The sequence below is a fragment of the Malus sylvestris genome, chromosome 15, assembly GCF_916048215.2.
Source record: "Malus sylvestris chromosome 15, drMalSylv7.2, whole genome shotgun sequence".
NCBI classification, from domain to species: Eukaryota; Viridiplantae; Streptophyta; class Magnoliopsida; order Rosales; family Rosaceae; genus Malus; species Malus sylvestris.
The window spans coordinates 25,411,666-25,431,601 of record NC_062274.1 but is presented as its reverse complement, the minus strand read 5'-3'; the positions used below and the strand labels follow the sequence as shown (position 1 = coordinate 25,431,601).

At 38.8% G+C, this 19,936-nt stretch overlaps 1 protein-coding gene and 1 pseudogene across 3 annotated transcripts; both read left to right on the top strand.

Annotated features, from left to right (window-relative positions):
• Nucleotides 1–1,078: 1,078 nt before the first annotated feature.
• Nucleotides 1,079–19,901, top strand: LOC126604130 (probable disease resistance protein At5g66900). Of its 3 annotated transcripts, XM_050271246.1 has the most exons (6): nt 1,089–1,397; nt 16,581–17,322; nt 17,486–17,886; nt 18,052–18,413; nt 18,506–18,762; nt 18,898–19,901. In XM_050271246.1, exons 2-6 carry the CDS (start codon nt 16,761–16,763, stop codon nt 19,734–19,736), a joined length of 2,421 nt encoding a protein of 806 aa, XP_050127203.1. In that variant the 5' UTR covers nt 1,089–1,397; nt 16,581–16,760; the 3' UTR covers nt 19,737–19,901. The 3 variants fall into 3 exon arrangements, with proteins under 3 accessions (XP_050127202.1, XP_050127204.1, XP_050127203.1); XM_050271245.1 differs by lacking the exons at nt 16,581–17,322; nt 17,486–17,886; nt 18,052–18,413; nt 18,506–18,762; nt 18,898–19,901 and adding exons at nt 2,306–2,706; nt 2,872–3,245; nt 3,338–3,594; nt 3,726–4,735 and having other exon boundaries at nt 1,079–2,142; XM_050271247.1 differs by lacking the exon at nt 16,581–17,322 and having other exon boundaries at nt 1,087–2,142.
• Nucleotides 4,887–8,869, top strand: LOC126604129 (probable disease resistance protein At5g66900; annotated as a pseudogene).
• Nucleotides 19,902–19,936: the final 35 nt, after the last annotated feature.

Here is a 19,936-nt window from a genome sequence, read left to right as displayed (position 1 = left end):
TATTATGTGGGATTTCCGAGCCTTTTGTTTTGTGGGTGATTTTTCCGCAATGCAAGTTTCCTGGAAATTGCAAATCATTTGGCTTTAGTTGCTGTTTGTTTCCATCTTTTTCTTTGGATTTGGATCCTCTCCTGAGCCAATGGAGAGGGTCCTCCTGACCAAGCATTGTGGACCGTTGGATTTTCATTTAACGGTTATAATTATTATAACTTTAAAGAGACCCTTTTGTTTGTAGCGGTTGAATAAAAATTCAACGGTCCAAAATGTTTGGTTAGGTGGAGCCTCTCCATTAGCTCAGGTGAGAATCCAAATCCTTTTTCTTTGATGCTTTCGCTTGTTTACGTCGGCAATATGACGTAATAAATTGGTCAATGTGGCCCTACTACGTTGTTTCAATGGGCTTTCCAAATTATGCACTAAGCAAGTTGCAAATAAAATATTCTGGGATTTCTGAGCCTTTCTATTGTTGTGGGTGATTTTTCCGCAATGCAAGTTTCCTGGAAATTGCAAATCATTTGGCTTTAGTTGTTGTTTGCTTCCTTCTCTTTCTTTGATGCTTTCGCTTGTTTACGTCGGCAATATGATGTAATAAATTCGTCATTGTGGCCCTACTTGGTTGTTTCTATGGTACCGGATCTCCTTCGGATCCAAAAAATCTAAACCTAATGATCAAATGATCCGGACCATTGAAATTTGATTTAATTATTATTATAATTTTTAAAGGAGCTCCTTATTTGTAACCGTTTGATTAAATTTCAATGGTTTGAATGATTTGATCCTTATGCTCAAATTTTTTAGATCCGTAGGGGATTCAGTCCGTTTCTATGGGCTTTCCAAATTATGCACCAACCAAGTTTTGCAAATAAAATATTCTTCTCTCAATGACTATGAATTGTTTTGTCGGTAATTTTTCCGCAATGCGAGTTTCCTGGAAATTGCAAATCATTTGGCTTTAGTTGCTGTTTCCTTCTTTTTCTTGGATGCTTTTGCTTGCTTACGTCAGCAATATGACGTAAACGAGTTTTGCAAATAAAATATTCTTCTCTCATTGACCATGAATATATATATATATATATGTATGTATGTATGTATTATTGCTTATCAAACTTGGAGTTTCAGAGAAAGGGTTCAGATCGATTTGGCGAGCAAGAGCGCCGCGACCCACCGCATCTCCTCTGTATTGAATTTCTTTCTTCCAAACTCCTATCTTTAGATGGGCTCTTCGATTAGTCATCAAGCTCTTCCATTTGTTCTCAATTCTTTCTGTCGCCGAGAGAGGAACTGAGTTGAGAGGAAGTCTGAGTTTCCTCTCAACTCAGTTCCTCGCCCAACGCCCGCCTAAGCCGCCCAGGCGCCCACTGCTTCTTGGCTTCCAAACTTATCTTAACACTTGAGAGGTGTCTCTCCCTATTCAGCCGAGCTCAAATCCCTCTCTCTCCTCAGTTTAGATTAGTTTAAAAGAAAGCAGCCTCTCCCTCGTTTCAAATGCATTTATAATTCTGTGATCCAAAGCAATTGCTCTCTTGTTTTAGAAGTCAGATTTTCAGAGCTGGGTGGTGGTTGTTGTTGTTGTTGAAATTATGGGAGTCCTTGCGTCAGCTGTAGTAGCTATTGTAAAAATTCCATTTGAATGGCTGTTTGGTGCCGCCATAAGATTCTACAAGATGGCTAAGAAGTTTCCAACTCTCCGCAGAGATCTCACTTCAAATATAAACTACTTGGAACAACGGATCCCACTGATAAGCCGCACCAGAATCGTTTGGGTTTCTGAAAATTTAACAAGAACAATGGAGGATGGCAAGGAGCTGGCCAGAATGTGCGACGAGGGGAATCTGAACTTCTTTGAAAAGGCTAAATATGCTAAAAAAATTGTTAAATGGGACGAATCTCGTCAAAGAATCTTGAAGTTAGTGCAAACTGATGCAAATCTTGTGGCTCAAAATCAAAACCAAGACCTTGTTACAACTTGGTGTGCAGTTCCTGACCTTCCAAGCAATACACTAAAACTGGATGCACCTTTGGCGGGGATGAAGATGAAACTCCTTAGAGATGACGCGCGGTCAATGCTTGTGCTCACTGCTCCGCCAGGATGTGGGAAAACCACTTTGGCAAATATGTTCTGTCATGATCCACAAGTCAAAGGTATCTATCTATAAAGTTTTTGTACGATGCGGCAAACATTTTTTAGATGCGCACACTCGATACTGTAGAATGGCTCCTACCTGTCTGCTAATGATAATCACTTCTTTTCTCTCTTGTTTCTTCTAATTAGTAATTTTGCATTCCTATGTGTTTTCTTGGCTAGCTAAATTCAAGGACAATATCTTCTTTGCCACGGTTTCCAATAAGCCCAGCCACCTTGTTGTCCAAGAATTGTGTCAACATGCCCGATTCAGGGTACCTGCTTTAGAAAATGAAGAAATTGCATTTATCTGGCTGCCCCAATTTTTGAGGGAAGCAGGGCAAAATCCCTTACTGTTAATCTTGGATGATGTTCCGTCTGCATCAGAATCCCTTCTTGACAAGTTTGATGAAATCAAAATTCCAGATTACAAGATTTTGGTGACATCAAGATACCATTTTCCGAAATTCGGGCCTCCATATAATTTACAAGCGTTGACAGATAAAGATGCACTGACTCTTTTTCGTCGTTCAGCATTCCTGCCAAATACGAGCTGTAACATACCAGATGATCTTCAGATTCAGGTGATTTATTAGTTTGAGTTTCTAATGTATATGCCCTTATTTATGCATTCCTGCTTATAGAAAATGTCACTTGCTACACAAATCACCCATGCACGCAAGTGAACCCGTAGATTTTATAATATCTGTAAATAGTTATTCACCTTATTTGGGACAATTGGACTGCAGATAGTAAACTGCTGTAAAAGATTTCCGCTTGCCATTACAACCGTAGGGACGTCACTTTGCAATCAGCCTATACAGGAATGGAGAACCAAACTCAAAAAATTATCTAAAGGTTCTTCTATTCTTGATTCAGAGAATGATTCAGAGAAAAAATTGCTTGCACTCCTCGAAAGTTGCTTAGATGACTTGAATAGAGAAATGGCTCCAGTCAAGGATTGTTTCATAGACCTTGCTTTATTTCCCCAAGACCAAAGAATTCCCGTTGCTTCCCTTCTTGATATGTGGGCAGAGTTATATGAGGGATCAAATGATGACGATTCAATAGTGAACCTATACCACCTCACCTTCCGCAATTTGGCCAGTCTTGTAGTCACAAGGTATTCAAACTCTACTTTTTTTACCAATTTACTACTGTGATATGCACGTTTCAGAAATTTCTTCTGTGAAACTAAATTTTGATCACAACCAGGACTAAGGATTTGGATGGATACTATGGTGAACATTTTGTTGTCCAACATGATATGCTTAAATTGCTATCAATCCGTGCGAGTCATGATGAAGACCCAACAGGACATAGATTGATTGTAGACATACATGGAGATGAGCTTCCACCATGGTGGACAGAGAAGAAAACATGGAAGGCTCGCTTAGTATCTGTCTTAACACCATGGTGGACAGAGAAGAAGCAGAAAACAAAGAAGGCTCGCTTAGTATCTGTCATAACTGGTTGGCATCTCTGAACTCTATTTTTAGAAAATAGATACATACATATGTACAATCACGTACATACACTCACAAACGTAATTTCACATTAATTTCTCCCCCGTCACATCATATAGCACACTGTTTATTTGCAGGTGAATCTTCTTCAACAGAGTGGCACAACATGGATCTACCAAAAGGCGAGGTTCTAGTTTTGAATTTTCAAGCAAAGAACTATGCCTTACCCAAGTTCATGAAGAAAATGTGCAAGTTGAAGGTTCTAATAGTCACAAATGATGGCTTCTCACCTGCTGAGCTAAGTGACTTTGAACTGCTGTGTTCTTTGTCAAATCTAAAGAGACTAAGATTAGAGCATATTTCGATTCCTTTGATACGCGAGAACATCATTCCATCGAAGAGTCTAAAGAAGATATCTTTATTCATGTGTAACGTCAGTCAAGCATTTGGAAACTCTTCCATCCAAATTTTTGAGACATTCCCATACTTAGAGGAGTTGCACATCGACTATTGTAACGATTTGGTGAAATTGCCTGCCAAGCTATGCGATCTTATCGGCCTAAAAGTTCTCAGCATCACCAACTCTCATAAGCTATCTGTCTTGCCTAAAGACATTGGAAAGCTGGAGAATTTAGAAGTGTTGAGGCTAAGGTCCTGCACAGGCTTGGAAAAGCTTCCAGGCTCGATTGAGAAACTCAATAACTTGTACTTTCTTGACATATCTAATTGTTCCAGCATTAAGACGTTGCCCGAAGGCATTGATAAGATGAATGGTTTAAGAAAAATCAACATGGCACAATGTTCAAGATTGGATGAGCTGCCTGAGTCAGTGTATGATCTTGGTCAGCAGTTAGAGAAAGTGATATGTGACGAAGAAGCAAGATATTTATGGGAATCTGTCTTATCAAATCCCAACAAAATAAGGGTGGCTAAAGAAGAATTCAACCTGAATTGGCTCCACAGACTTCAGATTTGAGAGCTATCTTTCCACGATAAGTATTGGAGCAAATGGCCTGTGTGATTTGTATTCCAGTTTCTGTTTTCCTATTTCTCATTTGGTGTTTGTATGAGATATTGCATCATTCCACTGGCTTGGATTTCCCTCGTTTTCTTCTCTATATACTGATTAAGATTTGATGATTTTTTATTTTTGATTTTCTTCCTCCCAGGACAGACGGTAAAAACCCTCTAATGCCTACCTTTTTTCATCACTTCCCTCTCATCCCCTCCATGCTTCTCACATCTCTTAACCATCTATCCACTGGCTAATGGGTGTGGTCTATCTATCGCTTTGTCGATTAGAGCCCTTGTATTTGTGGTCACTCTACCGATATGGCAGATATGGCTTACTACTCGATCAGAGCCTTCGTATTTGTGGTTGCTCTATCGATGTAGCAGATATGGTCTACTACTCAACTCCGCATGTAAACTGGCGGCTATGTCAAGAACAAAGGTTGTCAGATTAACAATTAAAATCAAATTTAATCCACGGTAAAAATATACAACTAGGTTTGAAAAATATATGACAGAGACAGACAGACAGACTCCAACCTCCAAGGATAGTATACGGGATGATATAGAGCCTTCAATCTACATATCTGATTTTCTTTGCCAATAATCTATTGCACATTCTCTTTTTTTTACTGGTTTCTCACCAACAGCAAAAACTCTTTCCCAGTTTTTCACCAACAGCAAAAACTGTTTCCCACTAACCTCCAATTAAATTGCGTACACTGTTTCCCCGCTGCTATCAGGATCAAGTTTAGTTCCGGCTGCTGGTATGTAGCCTCGGCAATTATTTGCATGATTGCGTCAGGAAGAATGACATATTAAGCAAAATGGCGAAGCACTTGCCCAATTGGAAGCAGGGGCTGCTACTGCTAGAAGACCATCCGTGTACTGGGAGGTGCCTGAGGAAGTAGAGACCTTGCACATAGGAAGGTCTAAAGTGAACAAATTGTTGAACTCCATGGGTCGTTTTTAAGACCGCTAGATACTGTTCTGGAGGTGCAGCAGGAAGCAAGTGAAATCATGGAGGCCGTGGTTTCAATAAGCAATACAGAGACAGAACTCGAACCAGTTGAACAGAAGAGTGTGGTACAAGGTATACATAGAACTACTTGGTTTACATATAGAATTGTTAATTTAAAGATGTATGTAGATACCAATATAATCAATTGACAATGTATGGTGGTGGTGTAATTACGACAGAGACCTCGTTAATCGCAGGGCGTACTCTTGGAGCAGCATTTACAGTGTTGTTTGATGTCCTTAGGAATGTGAAGGAAAAGACCACGCTCTTTAAACCTCTGCTTGAAGACATAAAATCCACGCTCGACTCTTTAGAACCACTGATTGAAGAGATAGGAAAGTACAAGAAGGTGTTGGATCGTCCAAAAGAGGAACTGCAACATTTTGAAAATCAAATGAAGAATGGGGCGGCGCTTGTTCAGAAATGCGCCAAGCTTAGTCCTTGGAAAGGCTACAAAAAGTATAGACACTCCAAGGAACTTCTGGATTTGGACAAATCTCTACAAAGACTGTTAGCTATACAAAGAATAGAGTTAAAATGGATGCGCCCTTGGCGGAGATGAAGCTGAAACTCCTTGGAGACGACAAGCGGTCAATGCTTGTGCTCACTGCTCCGGGAGGATGTGGGAAAACCACTTTGGCAAATATGTTCTGTCATGAACAAGTAGTCACAGGTATCTATCTATAAAGTTTTTGTACGATGCGGCAAACATTTTTTAGATGCGCACACTCGATACTGTAGAATGGCTCCTACCTGTCTGCTATTGATACTCACTTCTTTTCTCTCTTTTTTCTTCTAATTAGTAATGTTGCATTCCTATGTGTTTTCTTGGCTAGATAAATTCAAGGACAATATCTTCTTTGCCACGGTTTCCAATAAGCCCAGCCACCTTGTTGTCCAAGAATTGTGTCAACATGCCGGATTCAGGGTACCTGCTTTAGAAAATGAAGCAATTGCATTTAGCTGGCTGCCGCGATTTTTGAGGGAAGCAGGGCAAAATCCCTTACTGTTAATCTTGGATGATGTTCCGTCTACATCAGAATCCCTTCTTGACAAGTTTGATGAAATCAAAATTACAGATTACAAGATTTTGGTGACATCAAGATACCATTTTCCGAAATTCGGGCCTCCATATAATTTACAAGCGTTGACAGATAAAGATGCACTGACTCTTTTTCGTCGTTCAGCATTCCTGCCAAATACGAGCTGTAACATACCAGATGATCTTCAGATTCAGGTGATTTATTAGTTTGAGTTTCTAATGTATATGCCCTTATTTATGCATTCCTGCTTATAGAAAATGTCACTTACTACACAAATCACCCATGCACGCAAATGAACCCGTTGATTTTACTATATCTGTAAATAGTTATTCACCTTATTTGGGACAATTGGACTGCAGATACTAAACCACTGTAAGAGATTTCCGCTTGCCATTACAACCATAGGGACGTCACTTTGCAATCAGCCTGTAGAGAAATGGACAAGCAAACTCACAGAATTATCTAAAGGTTCTTCTATTCTTGATTCAGAGAAAAATTTGCTTGCGCTCCTCAAAAGTTGCTTAGATGACTTGAATAAAGAAATGGCTCCTGTCAAGGATTGTTTCATAGACCTTGCTTTATTTCCCCAAGACCAAAGAATTCCCGTTGCTTTCCTTCTTGATATGTGGGCAGAGTTATATGAGGGATCAAATGATGACGATTCAATAGTGAACCTATACCACCTCACCTTCCGCAATTTGGCCAGTCTTGTAGTCACAAGGTATTCATACTTTACTTTTTTTACCAATTTACTACTGTGATATGCACGTTTCAGAAATTTCTTCTGTGAAACTAAATTTTGATCACAACCAGGACTAAGGATTTGGATGGATACTATGGTGAACATTTTGTTGTCCAACATGATGTGCTTAAATTGCTATCAATCCGTGCGAGTCATGATGAAGACCCAACAGGACATAGACTGATTGTAGACATAAATGGAGATGAGCTTCCACCATGGTGGACAGAGAAGAAAACATGGAAGGCTCGCTTAGTATCCGTCTTAACACCATGGTGGACAGAGAAGAAGCAGAAAACAAAGAAGGCTCGCTTAGTATCTGTCATAACTGGTTGGCATCTCTGAACTCTATTTTTAGAAAATAGATACATACATATGTACAATCACGTACATACAAGCTCACAAACGTAATTTCACATTAATTTCTCCCCAGTCACATCATATAGCACATTGTTTATTTGCAGGTGAATCTTCTTCAACAGAGTGGCACAACATGGATCTACCAAAAGGCGAGGTTCTAGTTTTGAATTTTCAAGCAAAGAACTATGCCTTACCCAAGTTCATGAAGAAAATGTGCAAGTTGAAGGTTCTAATAGTCACAAATGATGGCTTCTCACCTGCTGAGCTAAGTGACTTTGAACTGCTGTGTTCTTTGTCAAATCTAAAGAGACTAAGATTAGAGCATATTTCAATTCCTTTGATACGCGAGAACATCATTCCATCGAAGAGTCTAAAGAAGATATCTTTATTCATGTGTAACGTCAGTCAAGCATTTGGAAACTCTTCCATCCAAATTTTTGAGACATTCCCATACCTAGAGGAGTTGCACATCGACTATTGTAACGATTTGGTGAAATTGCCTGCCAAGCTATGCGATCTTATCGGCCTAAAAGTTCTCAGCATCACCAACTCTCATAAGCTATCTGTCTTTCCTGAAGACATCGGAAAGCTGGAGAATTTAGAAGTGTTGAGGCTAAGGTCCTGCACAGGCTTGGAAAAGCTTCCAGGCTCGATTGAGAAACTCAATAACTTGTACTTTCTTGACATATCTAATTGTTCCAGCATTAAGACGTTGCCCGAAGGCATTGATAAGATGAATGGTTTAAGAAAAATCAATATGGCACAATGTTCAAGATTGGATGAGCTGCCTGAGTCAGTGTATGATCTTGGTCCGCAGTTAGAGAAAGTGATATGTGACGAGGACGCAAGAATTTTTTGGGAACCTGTCTTATCAAATCCCAACAAAATAACGTGGCTAAAGAAGAATTCAACCTGAATTGGCTCCACAGACTTCAGATTTGAGAGCTATCTTTCCACGATAAGTATTGGAGCAAATGGCCTGTGTACTTTGTATTCCAGTTTATTTTTTCCTATTTCTCATTTGGTGTTTGTATGAGATATTGCATCATTCCACTGGCTTGGATTTCCCTCGTTTTCTTCTCTATATACTGATTAAGATTTGTTGAATTTTTGATTTTTTATTTTCTTCCTCCCAGGACAGACAGTAAAAACCCTCTAATGCCTACCTTTTTTCATCACTTCCCTCTCATCCCCTCCATGCTTCTCACATCTCTTAACCATCTATCCACTGGCTAATGGGTGTGGTCTCTCTATCGCTTTGTCGATTAGAGCCTTTGTATTTGTGGTCACTCTACCGATGTAGCAGATATGGCTTACTACTCGAGTACTCATCTTCAACATCTTATGCTTCCAGGAAAGATACCGCATCTGCCTGAGGAACAGATAGGGCAAGTGAGAAGGATACAAGGAAGCATGTGGAGACAAGCGTAACAGCACACGTGCCGATACATCCACTACTCTGTCAAAAGCAAAAGTATCCCATATCAGCAGGATCGAACGTACTCTAGATTTGATGGACTTGTTTTGACCCTCAAATTCTTCAGTCGGCCTTATACTCTGGAGGAAACCAGAAAACCCTCCAGTCCAGTTCAAGAATAAGCCTGTGGAAAGTTACTTCTTCAAAAGCAAAAGTATCCATATCATCTATTCTCATTTTTCTTCTCTTTATTCTTCATGCTGCCTGCAAGATAGGGAGAATGTGAACAATCAGCCGAAGCTCTGATTGCTTACCTCGTCTGTCACCTCTTTCAGCAGATCCTCTAGCTCGGCGACTTGGGGGACTCCTACTACATGATTTGTATCGCACTTGACCAAGCATGAAACTACAAGTAAGCTTCAAGTGAAATTGATACATTACCTTGTGCATCTCCACCAGTTACAGATACCATCCCTGGATGGAGGAAGAGTACTTCCAGAGAAGATGCCACATCTACCTATGAGACAGATAAGGCAAGTCAAGACGATACCACACTCCGGTACTTAGAAGTTTCGTGGCTACAAGATCATTCTCCCACAATATTTCCTAATGTCATTTGTACTAAATCATTCACTTGTACTCACTAAAGGAGAGCTTGAACCTATGTACTTGTGTAAACCCTTCACAATTAATGAGAACTCCTCTATTCCGTGGACGTAGCCAATCTGGGTGAACTACGTACATCTTGTGTTTGCTTTCCTATCTCTATCCATTTATATACTTATCCACACTAATGACCGGAGCAATCTAGCGAAGATCACAAAAAGTGACCGTTTTCGTTACCTAGGATCTATCTTGCAAGAAAACGGAGAATTAGATGGAGATCTCAACCATAGAATACAAGCTGGATGGATGAAGTGTAAGAGTGCATCCGGCGTGTTGTGTGACCGTCGTAGGCCACTGAAGCTCAAGGGAAAATTTTATAGGACGGCAATAAGGCCAGCGATGTTGTATGGCACAGAATGTTGGGCGGTGAAGCATCAACACGTACACAAAATGGGTGTAGCGGAGATGAGGATGCTTCGTGGGATGTATGGGCACACGAGAAAGGATAAGATTGGGAATGAGGATATCCGAGGTAAAGTAGGAGTAGCCAAAATTGAATGAAATATGAGAGAAAATCGGTTCCGGTGGTTTGGACATGTGCAAAGAAGGCCTACTGACGCTTCGGTTCGAAAATGTGACTACGGAACAGAGGTTTAGGGCCGAAGGGGTAGATGAAGACCTAGGAAAACTTTGGAAGAGACCCTAAGAAAAGACTTGAGTACTTGGATCTAACGGAGGACATGACACAAAACCGAGCGCAATGGCGTTCTAGGATTCATATAGCCGACCCCACTTAGTGGGAAAAGGCTTTGTTGTTGTTGTTGTTGTTGTTGTATTTATTTATTTATTTGCATATTATTTTGGTTTGTTGAAATTTCAACTATAGTTTGCTTTGTGCTGGACGTAAAGGGTTTTTCTTCAATGATTATATATAGCTTCAACAGTGGACTCTGTGTTGTCTCTAGGTGATTTTTGCTTATTTCTCCATTTGTTACGGATGAGTGGATGCCTATGATTAAGTGAAAGTGAAATCTAAGAGGTTTTTTGTTGTTATTGTTGGGAATTTGCCTAATTTTAGGAATGGGAAGTGATTCTGGTGAACAGAGCTCTAGAGTTTAGGTTTGTGCTCATCTCTCACTCTTCCTCTCTCCTTCTCTACTGGAAAATCCATAGTCTTTCATCTTCCTCGGCTCTTCCTTTCTCTCCGCTCCCCATATCTCTCTCCTTGGAGCCTACAAACCAAGTAGTGATGGTCGACAAGCTTCAAACATGCTGGACGCATACTGGAGAAGGGACAGTTCTGTCCGTTGCAGAGAGAGACGGGGGAGTATGGGGGTAGGGGAGAGGATTTTTGGCAGGGAGATATGGGTTTAGGGAGAAAGAGTAAGGGAGAAGTATGGGGTAGGCTGATTTCCAGGGATTTCCTTTCACCCCTTCACTCACCACGAACCCACCTTTCTCTTCGTTTCTCCCACCCTCAAATCTTCCGTTTTCCCTCTCACAAAATACCCACCAAGGAAACCCTGCTTTTGGTTTATTTTGGGATTTTGTTTGCGCTCTCAATTTTCAGACGATGGGCCAATTGGTTGAGATTTGGATTTCTCCCCTTTTTGTCGAAGCTCACAAATTGTGTTTCGGTGGGATCGGTCTTGAATAGCTGCGTGTGTCTACTCTTTCCAAGGTATGGTGTTCACCGATGGCATGGTTTAGTGTGTTTCTCTTTTTTTTTTTCTTTGTTTTATATTTCTAATTTATCGTTTGCTGCTTGACAATGGTGATTGTATGTTTTAGTTTGGATGTTTTTCTGATTTTGGGTTGGTCAGTGTTTTTCGGCTGCTTGAGAAAATGTGATCCCATGTTTTGATTGAGTGAAATAATTAAGAGATAGAAAAGAGTGGAGAATTAGTGTCAAGAGTAGTGATGGAAAAAATGAGGAAAAAAAGATAGACGTGGAAGAAAGGGAGAGACTGGAAATTGAGGAAAGTGAAGAGAAAAAAAAATGGGGGTTAAGTGAGCAGCCAAAAGAGAAAAAATGAGGAAAAAAAGGCTTAATATGGGGAGTAGGCAGAAGAGAAAAGCAAGAGAAGGGAGACAGAACAGGAACAAGGTGTGGTTTTGTTGTTGGTTTTATCCAAACTTTTGATTTGGAATTTGATTTGAAGCTTATTTGTTATTTGTTTAGTCTAATTTAGTATTGGTTTATCTAGGTTTGTAGCTAATTTAATGGGTTTCGTTTTTTTAATTGTTATTTTACAGTTGCTAGGGTTAACTTTGGCTTTTATATTGGTTTGGGTAATTTTTTTAATTTCATTTGACGATTTAGTGTCATTATAATTATACACCTTTGCACCACTGTTTGTTTTGTTTTTCTCGGTTTCTGTATATAGTTTTGGTAGAATTGGACTGTTCTTTTTAATTTAATTAAAGTGTTTGACACTTAATTGAATGAAAGTTTAGTTTGGTTTGATCACAATGAGGTGTTTGGTGACACCTTTGCACCACTGTTTGTTCTGTTTTTCTTGGTTTCTGTAAATAGTTTTGGTAGAATTTGACTGTTCTTTTTAACTTAATTAAAGTGTTTGAGACTTAATTGAATGACAGTTTAGTTTGGTTTGATCACGATGAGGTGTTTGGTGTTGGGTGTATGATCCTTAGGTCCAATGGAAATGTGTAATTCCCATTAAGGTTTCATCTTGCTGTAAATTTAGGTGTTTTCTCTCTGTGTTGGTCCATCTGCTTATACTTTTCAAATGTTGGTTCATCTTATGCAAATATTGATATGCTTAATTACCCTGCTTCTTTCTCATGGTCCTTAAACATGTGCAAGTTTGTATGTTTCTGATGGATTATACTATTGGGAACTTAGTTACTTTTTTTTTTCATGTTTGTTGGGTTTGTTGTTTTCAGAAAATTATTGAAATTCTGTAATCTGTTTCTGTATATAGAGTGCTAAATGAGAATATGATTAATGGGTTGAATTTTGTTTTCAAGAGGACTGTTACATGTTTTGTGTCAATTTGGCTGTGATAGTAAGATTACTTCATGGAACAGTGTAATTGTTGTGGCATGTGAATGTCGAATTTGTTCTTAATTTAATTTCGGAAAGAAATTTGCTCAACTGTAGTGCTATATGATGAAGTTATCATCCTTAGAGGTTGGGAACTCAATTAGTGTACCATTAGTTGTGCAAATGTTTGAATATTGGTGCTTTTCCAGGAAACAGTGCTTTTTTGCTTTCTAGAACCGTTTGGAGAGCGCACAACTTGAGGATCTCAGACCCAAGGTAAAAGGTAAAAGGTTAAAATCTCTGGCTTCCTTTACTGATGTAAGCTTGCATGAAAGAGAGAAACAATAACAAAAAAATTATCTGAACCCCCATTTGGTTCTGTTTGATTGTCTATGTAGGGTGTTTTTTAGTTTTGCTTGGGGGGTTCAGATTTCATTTGGGTTTATATGTGATTTTTAGTCGATTATTTTTTTATTAGTTGCAGATCATTTTTACTTTGGAAGTTTGAATTTTTGTGGTTGTTTCAGTGTAGTTCTTGGGTACACACATTTATCCAATAAATAAATTCATGACATTGTTTTCAGGGGAGTTACAGAAGTCCCAGGCAGCAATCTCTTTGTAATCATCGCCGGGAAAATATCGTGGTCATTTTGAGTTTGGATTTAGCCAGCACGTGGTAAGCATTACTTTTTCGATTCCTTTCATTTGTTTATTTGTGAATCAATAACTTTTTTAGGAATAATGAATGTCACAATTGCTGATAAATTGATACTTTGTTCGGAGCTTGAATTGTAGGTCTGTGCAAGATATCCATATATGGATCAATGCTATGGACTCTTCTCAACCTATGGACCTCAAATTTCAGTGCGTCTTCCATCATTTCTCCTACCTCACTGTATGTAGCTATTACATTTGCAATCATATTAATTCATTGAAAACAATATTTATATTTCTCTGTAAAATATACTATCATTTCCTTGCTGGTACATTAAAATGGAAATATGAAAAGTAGAACCGATCATCGCTGGGTTCTCTCTTTCGACTGTGTTGTTTGCTTTACCTATCATTTTTACTTTTCTGTTTCACAGCTCTCTGACAAATATCTTATTCTGCCGCTCTTGATCTCACCCGGGGGTGTTGCAAGTCGATTCGATGCTACGAGGCACTTCATTTAGGGCTATATGAGAGAGAGACGTGTTGGGTGTTTGAGACAAGGGGTTTCAGGGATTAGGTTTGGGTGGGGTTTCAAGGATTAGGTTTTGGTGGGATTTGAATGATTAGGTTTGGGTTTTTGTTTGTGCGATTGGCAGAGAGATGGGGGGTCCAAGATAGGATTAGGAGATTTGATTTAGGGTTTGCAGAGTCAAGAGATAGGAGGTGTCCAAGAGAGATGTGGGAGGATTTAGGTGAGGGATTTCAGGGATTTGGTTTAGGGTTTGTTTTCTGCGATTTGCAGAAACAGAGAGATGGGACAAGGGTGAGAGAGATGGGAGGATTTTCTGCAAGGGTTGAAGGTAACGGGCAAGGGTGATATGGGTATATGGGTTTGTTGTGATGGGGTTTAGTAATTTTCAATATTCTTTGACTCTTTTTAATCTGTAAAATCAATTTACCCATGGAATTTATAACATGCAATCAGTTTCTTTTTAGTTGAGTTCAAATAATGTTGATTGCATTGTTATAAAGCTTTGTTTTATATTAGGTTGAAAATCATATCAATAGATTCTTTATTTAGTTGGTCTAATCTGTAACAGATGAGATTGTTTTGTTTGATGTTTAAATCAAAATTTGATCTTTATTTGTGTGAAATTATAATGGAATTGCAAAACAATTATATCTTAGATTCTTAGTTACATACTCACCTTCCCACAACTATTATATTGTCTCTTGATTGGATAGATTTTTATAATTTTCTGGATCTACGGTTACAATGTTTTTTATAATTTCCTAGATCTATTCTTTTTGTTCGTTCATGATTATGTTGAAATTTGTTTTCAGGTTAAATGTGTCTTATTCATGTAGTTAAGGCTGGTTCATTCAAGTTCCGCATCAACGTGCGATCATATTTTCAAGTTTACTTCTATTTATGGTTTGTGTTTGTAATAACATCGCAGCACTGTAGAATTATTGTAACTATTCACACTGGGTAGTGACTTTTGCACCCCCTGTTCTCTTCTGCACTCCTCACTGTTCAACTCTTCATTGATTCTCGTCTTTGATATATCCATCGAACGGCTAGAGAAACAGAGATAAGTGCATGGAAAGAAAATAAGAGTTTGAAAATCATTATTTTTTACGTAGAGAAAAAAGTGTATTAATTTATGTATTATGTGGGATTTCTGAGCCTTTTTATTGTTTTGTGGGTGATTTTTCCGCAATGCAAGTTTCCTGGAATGCAAATCATTTGGCTTTAGTTGCTGTTTGTTTCCATCTTTTTCTTTGGATTTGGATTCTCTTCTGAGCTAATGGAGAGGATCCTCCTCATCAAACATTGTGGACCATTGGATTTTCATCCAACGGTTATAATTATTATAACTTTAAAGGGACCATTCTGTTTGTAGTGGTTCGATAAAAATCTAAAGGTTCAAAATGTTTGGTCAGGAGGATCCTCTCCATTAGCTCAGGAGTGGATCCAAATCCTTTTTCTTTGATGCTTTCGCTTGTTTACGTCGGCATTATGACGTAATAAATTGGTCAATGTGGCCCTACTATGTTGTTTCAATGGGCTTTCCAAATTATGCACCAAGCAAGTTGCAAATAAAATATTCTGGGATTTCTGAGCCTTTCTATTGTTGTGGGTGATTTTTCCGCAATGCGAGTTTCCTGGAAATTGCAAATCATTTGGCCTTAGTTGCTGTTTGTTTCCTTCTCTGTCTTTGATGCTTTTGCTTGTTTACGTCGGCAATATGATGTAATAAATTCGTCAATGTGGCCCTACTTGGTTGTTTCTATGGTACCGGATTTCCTCTGGATCCAAAAAATTTGAGCCTATTGATTAAATGATCCGATCATTGAAATTTGATCTAATGATTAGAATTATTAGAATTTTTAAAGGAGTTCTTTATTTGTAGCCGTTGGATCAAATTTCAATGGTCTAGATCATTTGACCCTTATCCACAAACTTTTTAGATCCGGAGGGGATTCGGTCCGTTTCTATGGGCTTTCCAAATTATGCACCAACCAAGTTTTGTAAATAAAATATTCTTCTCTCATTGACTATGAATATATATATATATATATATATGCACCAACCAAGTTTTGCAAATAAAATATTCTTTTCTCATTGACTATAAACTGTTTTGTCGGTGATTTTTCCGTAATACGAGTTTCCTGGAAATTGCAAATCATTTGGCTTTAGTTGTTGTTTGTTTCCTTCTTTTTCTTGGATGCTTTTACTTGCTTACGTCAGCAATATGATGTAAACAAGTTTTGCAAATAAAATATTCTTCTCTCATTGACCATGAATATACATATATATATATATGTATGTATGTATTATTGCTTATCAAACTTGGAGTTTCAGATCGATTTGGCGAGCAAGAGCGCCGCGACCCACCGCATCTCCTCTGTATTGAATTTCTTTCTTCCAAACTCCTATCTTTAGATGGGCTCTTCGATTAGTCATCAAGCTCTTCCATTTGTTCTCAATTCTTTCTGTCGCCGAGAGAGGAACTGAGTTGAGAGGAAGTCTGAGTTTCCTCTCAACTCAGTTCCTCCCCCAACGCCCGCCTAAGCCGCCCAGGCGCCCACTGCTTCTTGGCTTCCAAACTTATCTTAACACTTGAGAGGTGTCTCTCCCTATTCAGCCGAGCTCAAATCCCTCTCTCTCCTCTGTTTAGATTAGTTTAAAAGAAAGCAGCCTCTCCCTCGTTTCAAATGCATTTATAATTCTGTGATCCAAAGCAATTGCTCTCTTGTTTTAGAATTCAGATTTTCAGAGCTGGGTGGTGGTTGTTGTTGTTGTAATTATGGCAGTCCTTGCGTCAGCTGTAGCAGCTATTGTAAAAATACCATTTGAATGGCTGTTTGGTGCCGCCATAAGATTCTACAAGATGGCTAAGAAGTTTCCAACTCTCCGCAGAGATCTCACTTCAAATCTAGACTACTTGGAACAACGGATCGCACTGATAAGCCGCACCAGAATCATTTGGGTTTCTGAAAATTTAACAAGAACAATGGAGGATGGCAAGGAGCTGGCCAGAAGGTGCGACGAGGGGAATCTGAACTTCTTTGAAAAGGCTAAATATGCTAAAAAAATTGTTAAATGGGACGAATCTCGTCAAAGAATCTTGAAGTTAGTGCAAACTGATGCAAATCTTGTGGCTCAAAATCAAAACCAAGACCTTGTTACAACTTGGTGCGCAGTTCCCGACCTTCCAAGCAATACACTAAAACTGGATGCGCCTTTGGCGGAGATGAAGATGAAACTCCTTAGAGATGACGCGCTGTCAATGCTTGTGCTCACTGCTCCGGGAGGATGTGGGAAAACCACTTTGGCAAATATGTTCTGTCATGATCCACAAGTCAAAGGTATCTATCTATAAAGTTTTTGAACGATGCGACAAACTTTTTTTAGATGCGCACACTCGATACTGTAGAATGGCTCCTACCTGTCTGCTAATGATAATCACTTCTTTTCTCTCTTTTTTCTTCTAATTAGTAATGTTGCATTCCCATGTGTTTTCTTGGTTAGATAAATTCAAGGACAATATCTTCTTTGCCACGGTTTCCAATAAGCCCAGCCACCTTGTTGTCCAAGAATTGTGTCAACATGCCCGATTCAAGGTACCTGCTTTAGAAAATGAAGAAATTGCATTTATCTGGCTGCCGCAATTTTTGAGGGAAGCAGGGCAAAATCCCTTACTGTTAATCTTGGATGATGTTCCGTCTGCATCAGAATCCCTTCTTGACAAGTTTGATGAAATCAAAATTCCAGATTACAAGATTTTGGTGACATCAAGATATCATTTTCCGAAATTCGGGCCTCCATATAATTTACAAGCATTGACAGATAAAGATGCACTGACTCTTTTTCGTCGTTCAGCATTTCTGCCAAATACGATCTGTAACATACCAGATGATCTTCAGATTCAGGTGATATATTAGTTTGAGTTTCTAATGTATATGCCCTTATTTATGCATTCCTGCTTATAGAAAATGTCACTTACTACACAAATCACCCATGCACGCAAATGAACCCGTTGATTTTACTATATCTGTAAATAGTTATTCACCTTATTTGGGACAATTGGACTGCAGATACTAAACCACTGTAAGAGATTTCCGCTTGCCATTACAACCATAGGGACGTCACTTCGCAATCAGCCTGTAGAGAAATGGACAAGCAAACTCACAGAATTATCTAAAGGTTCTTCTATTTTTGATTCAGAGAAAATTTTGCTTGCGCTCCTCAAAAGTTGCTTAGATGACTTGAATAAAGAAATGGCTCCTGTCAAGGATTGTTTCATAGACCTTGCTTTATTTCCCCAAGACCAAAGAATTCCCGTTGCTTTCCTTCTTGATATGTGGGCAGAGTTATATGAGGGATCAAATGATGACGATTCAATAGTGAACCTATACCACCTCACCTTCCGCAATTTGGCCAGTCTTGTAGTCACAAGGTATTCAAACTTTACTTTTTTTACCAATTTACTACTGTGATATGCACGTTTCAGAAATTTCTTCTGTGAAACTAAATTTTGATCACAACCAGGACTAAGGATTTGGATGGATACTATGGTGAACATTTTGTTATACAACATGATATGCTTAAATTGCTATCAATCCGTGCGAGTCATGATGAAGACCCAACAGGACATAGACTGATTGTAGACATACGTGGAGATGAGCTTCCACCATGGTGGACAGAGAAGAAAACAATGAAGGGTCGCTTAGTATCTGTCTTAACACCATGGTGGACAGAGAAGAAGCAGAAAACAAAGAAGGCTCGCTTAGTATCTGTCATAACTGGTTGGCATCTCTGAACTCTTTCTTTAGAAAATAGATACATACATATGTACGATCACGTACATACAAGCTCACAAACGTAATTTCACATTAATATCTCCCCAGAGTCACATCATATAGCACATTGTTTATTTGCAGGTGAATCTTCTTCAACAGAGTGGCACAACATGGATCTACCAAAAGGCGAGGTTCTAGTTTTGAATTTTCAAGCAAAGAACTATGCCTTACCCAAGTTCATGAAGAAAATGTGCAAGCTGAAGGTTCTAATAGTCACAAATGATGGCTTCTCACCTGCTGAGCTAAGCGACTTTGAACTGCTGTGTTCTTTGTCAAATCTAAAGAGACTAAGATTAGAGCATATTTCGATTCCTTTGATACGCGAGAACATCATTCAATCGAAGAGTCTAAAGAAGATATCTTTATTCATGTGTAACGTCAGTCAAGCATTTGGAAACTCTTCCATCCAAATTTTTGAGACATTCCCATACCTAGAGGAGTTGCACATCGACTATTGTAACGATTTGGTGGAATTGCCTGCCAAGCTATGCGATCTTATCGGCCTAAAAGTTCTCAGCATCACCAACTCTCATAAGCTATCTGTCTTGCCTGAAGACATCGAAAAGCTGGCGAATTTAGAAGTGTTGAGGCTAAGGTCCTGCGCAGAATTAAAAAAGCTTCCAGGCTCGATTGAGAGACTCAATAAGTTGTGCTTTCTTGACATATATAATTGTTCCAGCATTAAGGACTTGCCCGAATGCATTGATAAGATGAATGGTTTAAGAAAAATCAACGTGGCACTATGTTCAAGATTGAAAGAGCTGCCTGTGTCAGTGTTTGATCTTGGTCAGCAGTTAGAGAAAGTGATATGTGACGAAGACGCAAGAAATTTATGGGAATCTGTCTTATCAAATCCCGACAAAATAAGGGTGGCTAAAGAAGAATTCAACCTGAATTGGCTCCACAGACTTCAGATTTGAGAGCTATCTTTCCACGATAAGTATTGGAGCAAATGGCCTGTGTGATTTGTATTCCAGTTTATTTTTTCCTATTTCTCATTTGGTGTTTGTATGAGATATTGCATCATTCCATTGGCTTGGATTTCCCTGGTTTTCTTCTCTATATACTGATTAAGATTTGATGAATTATTTATTTATTTTTTCTTCTTCCCAGGACAGAC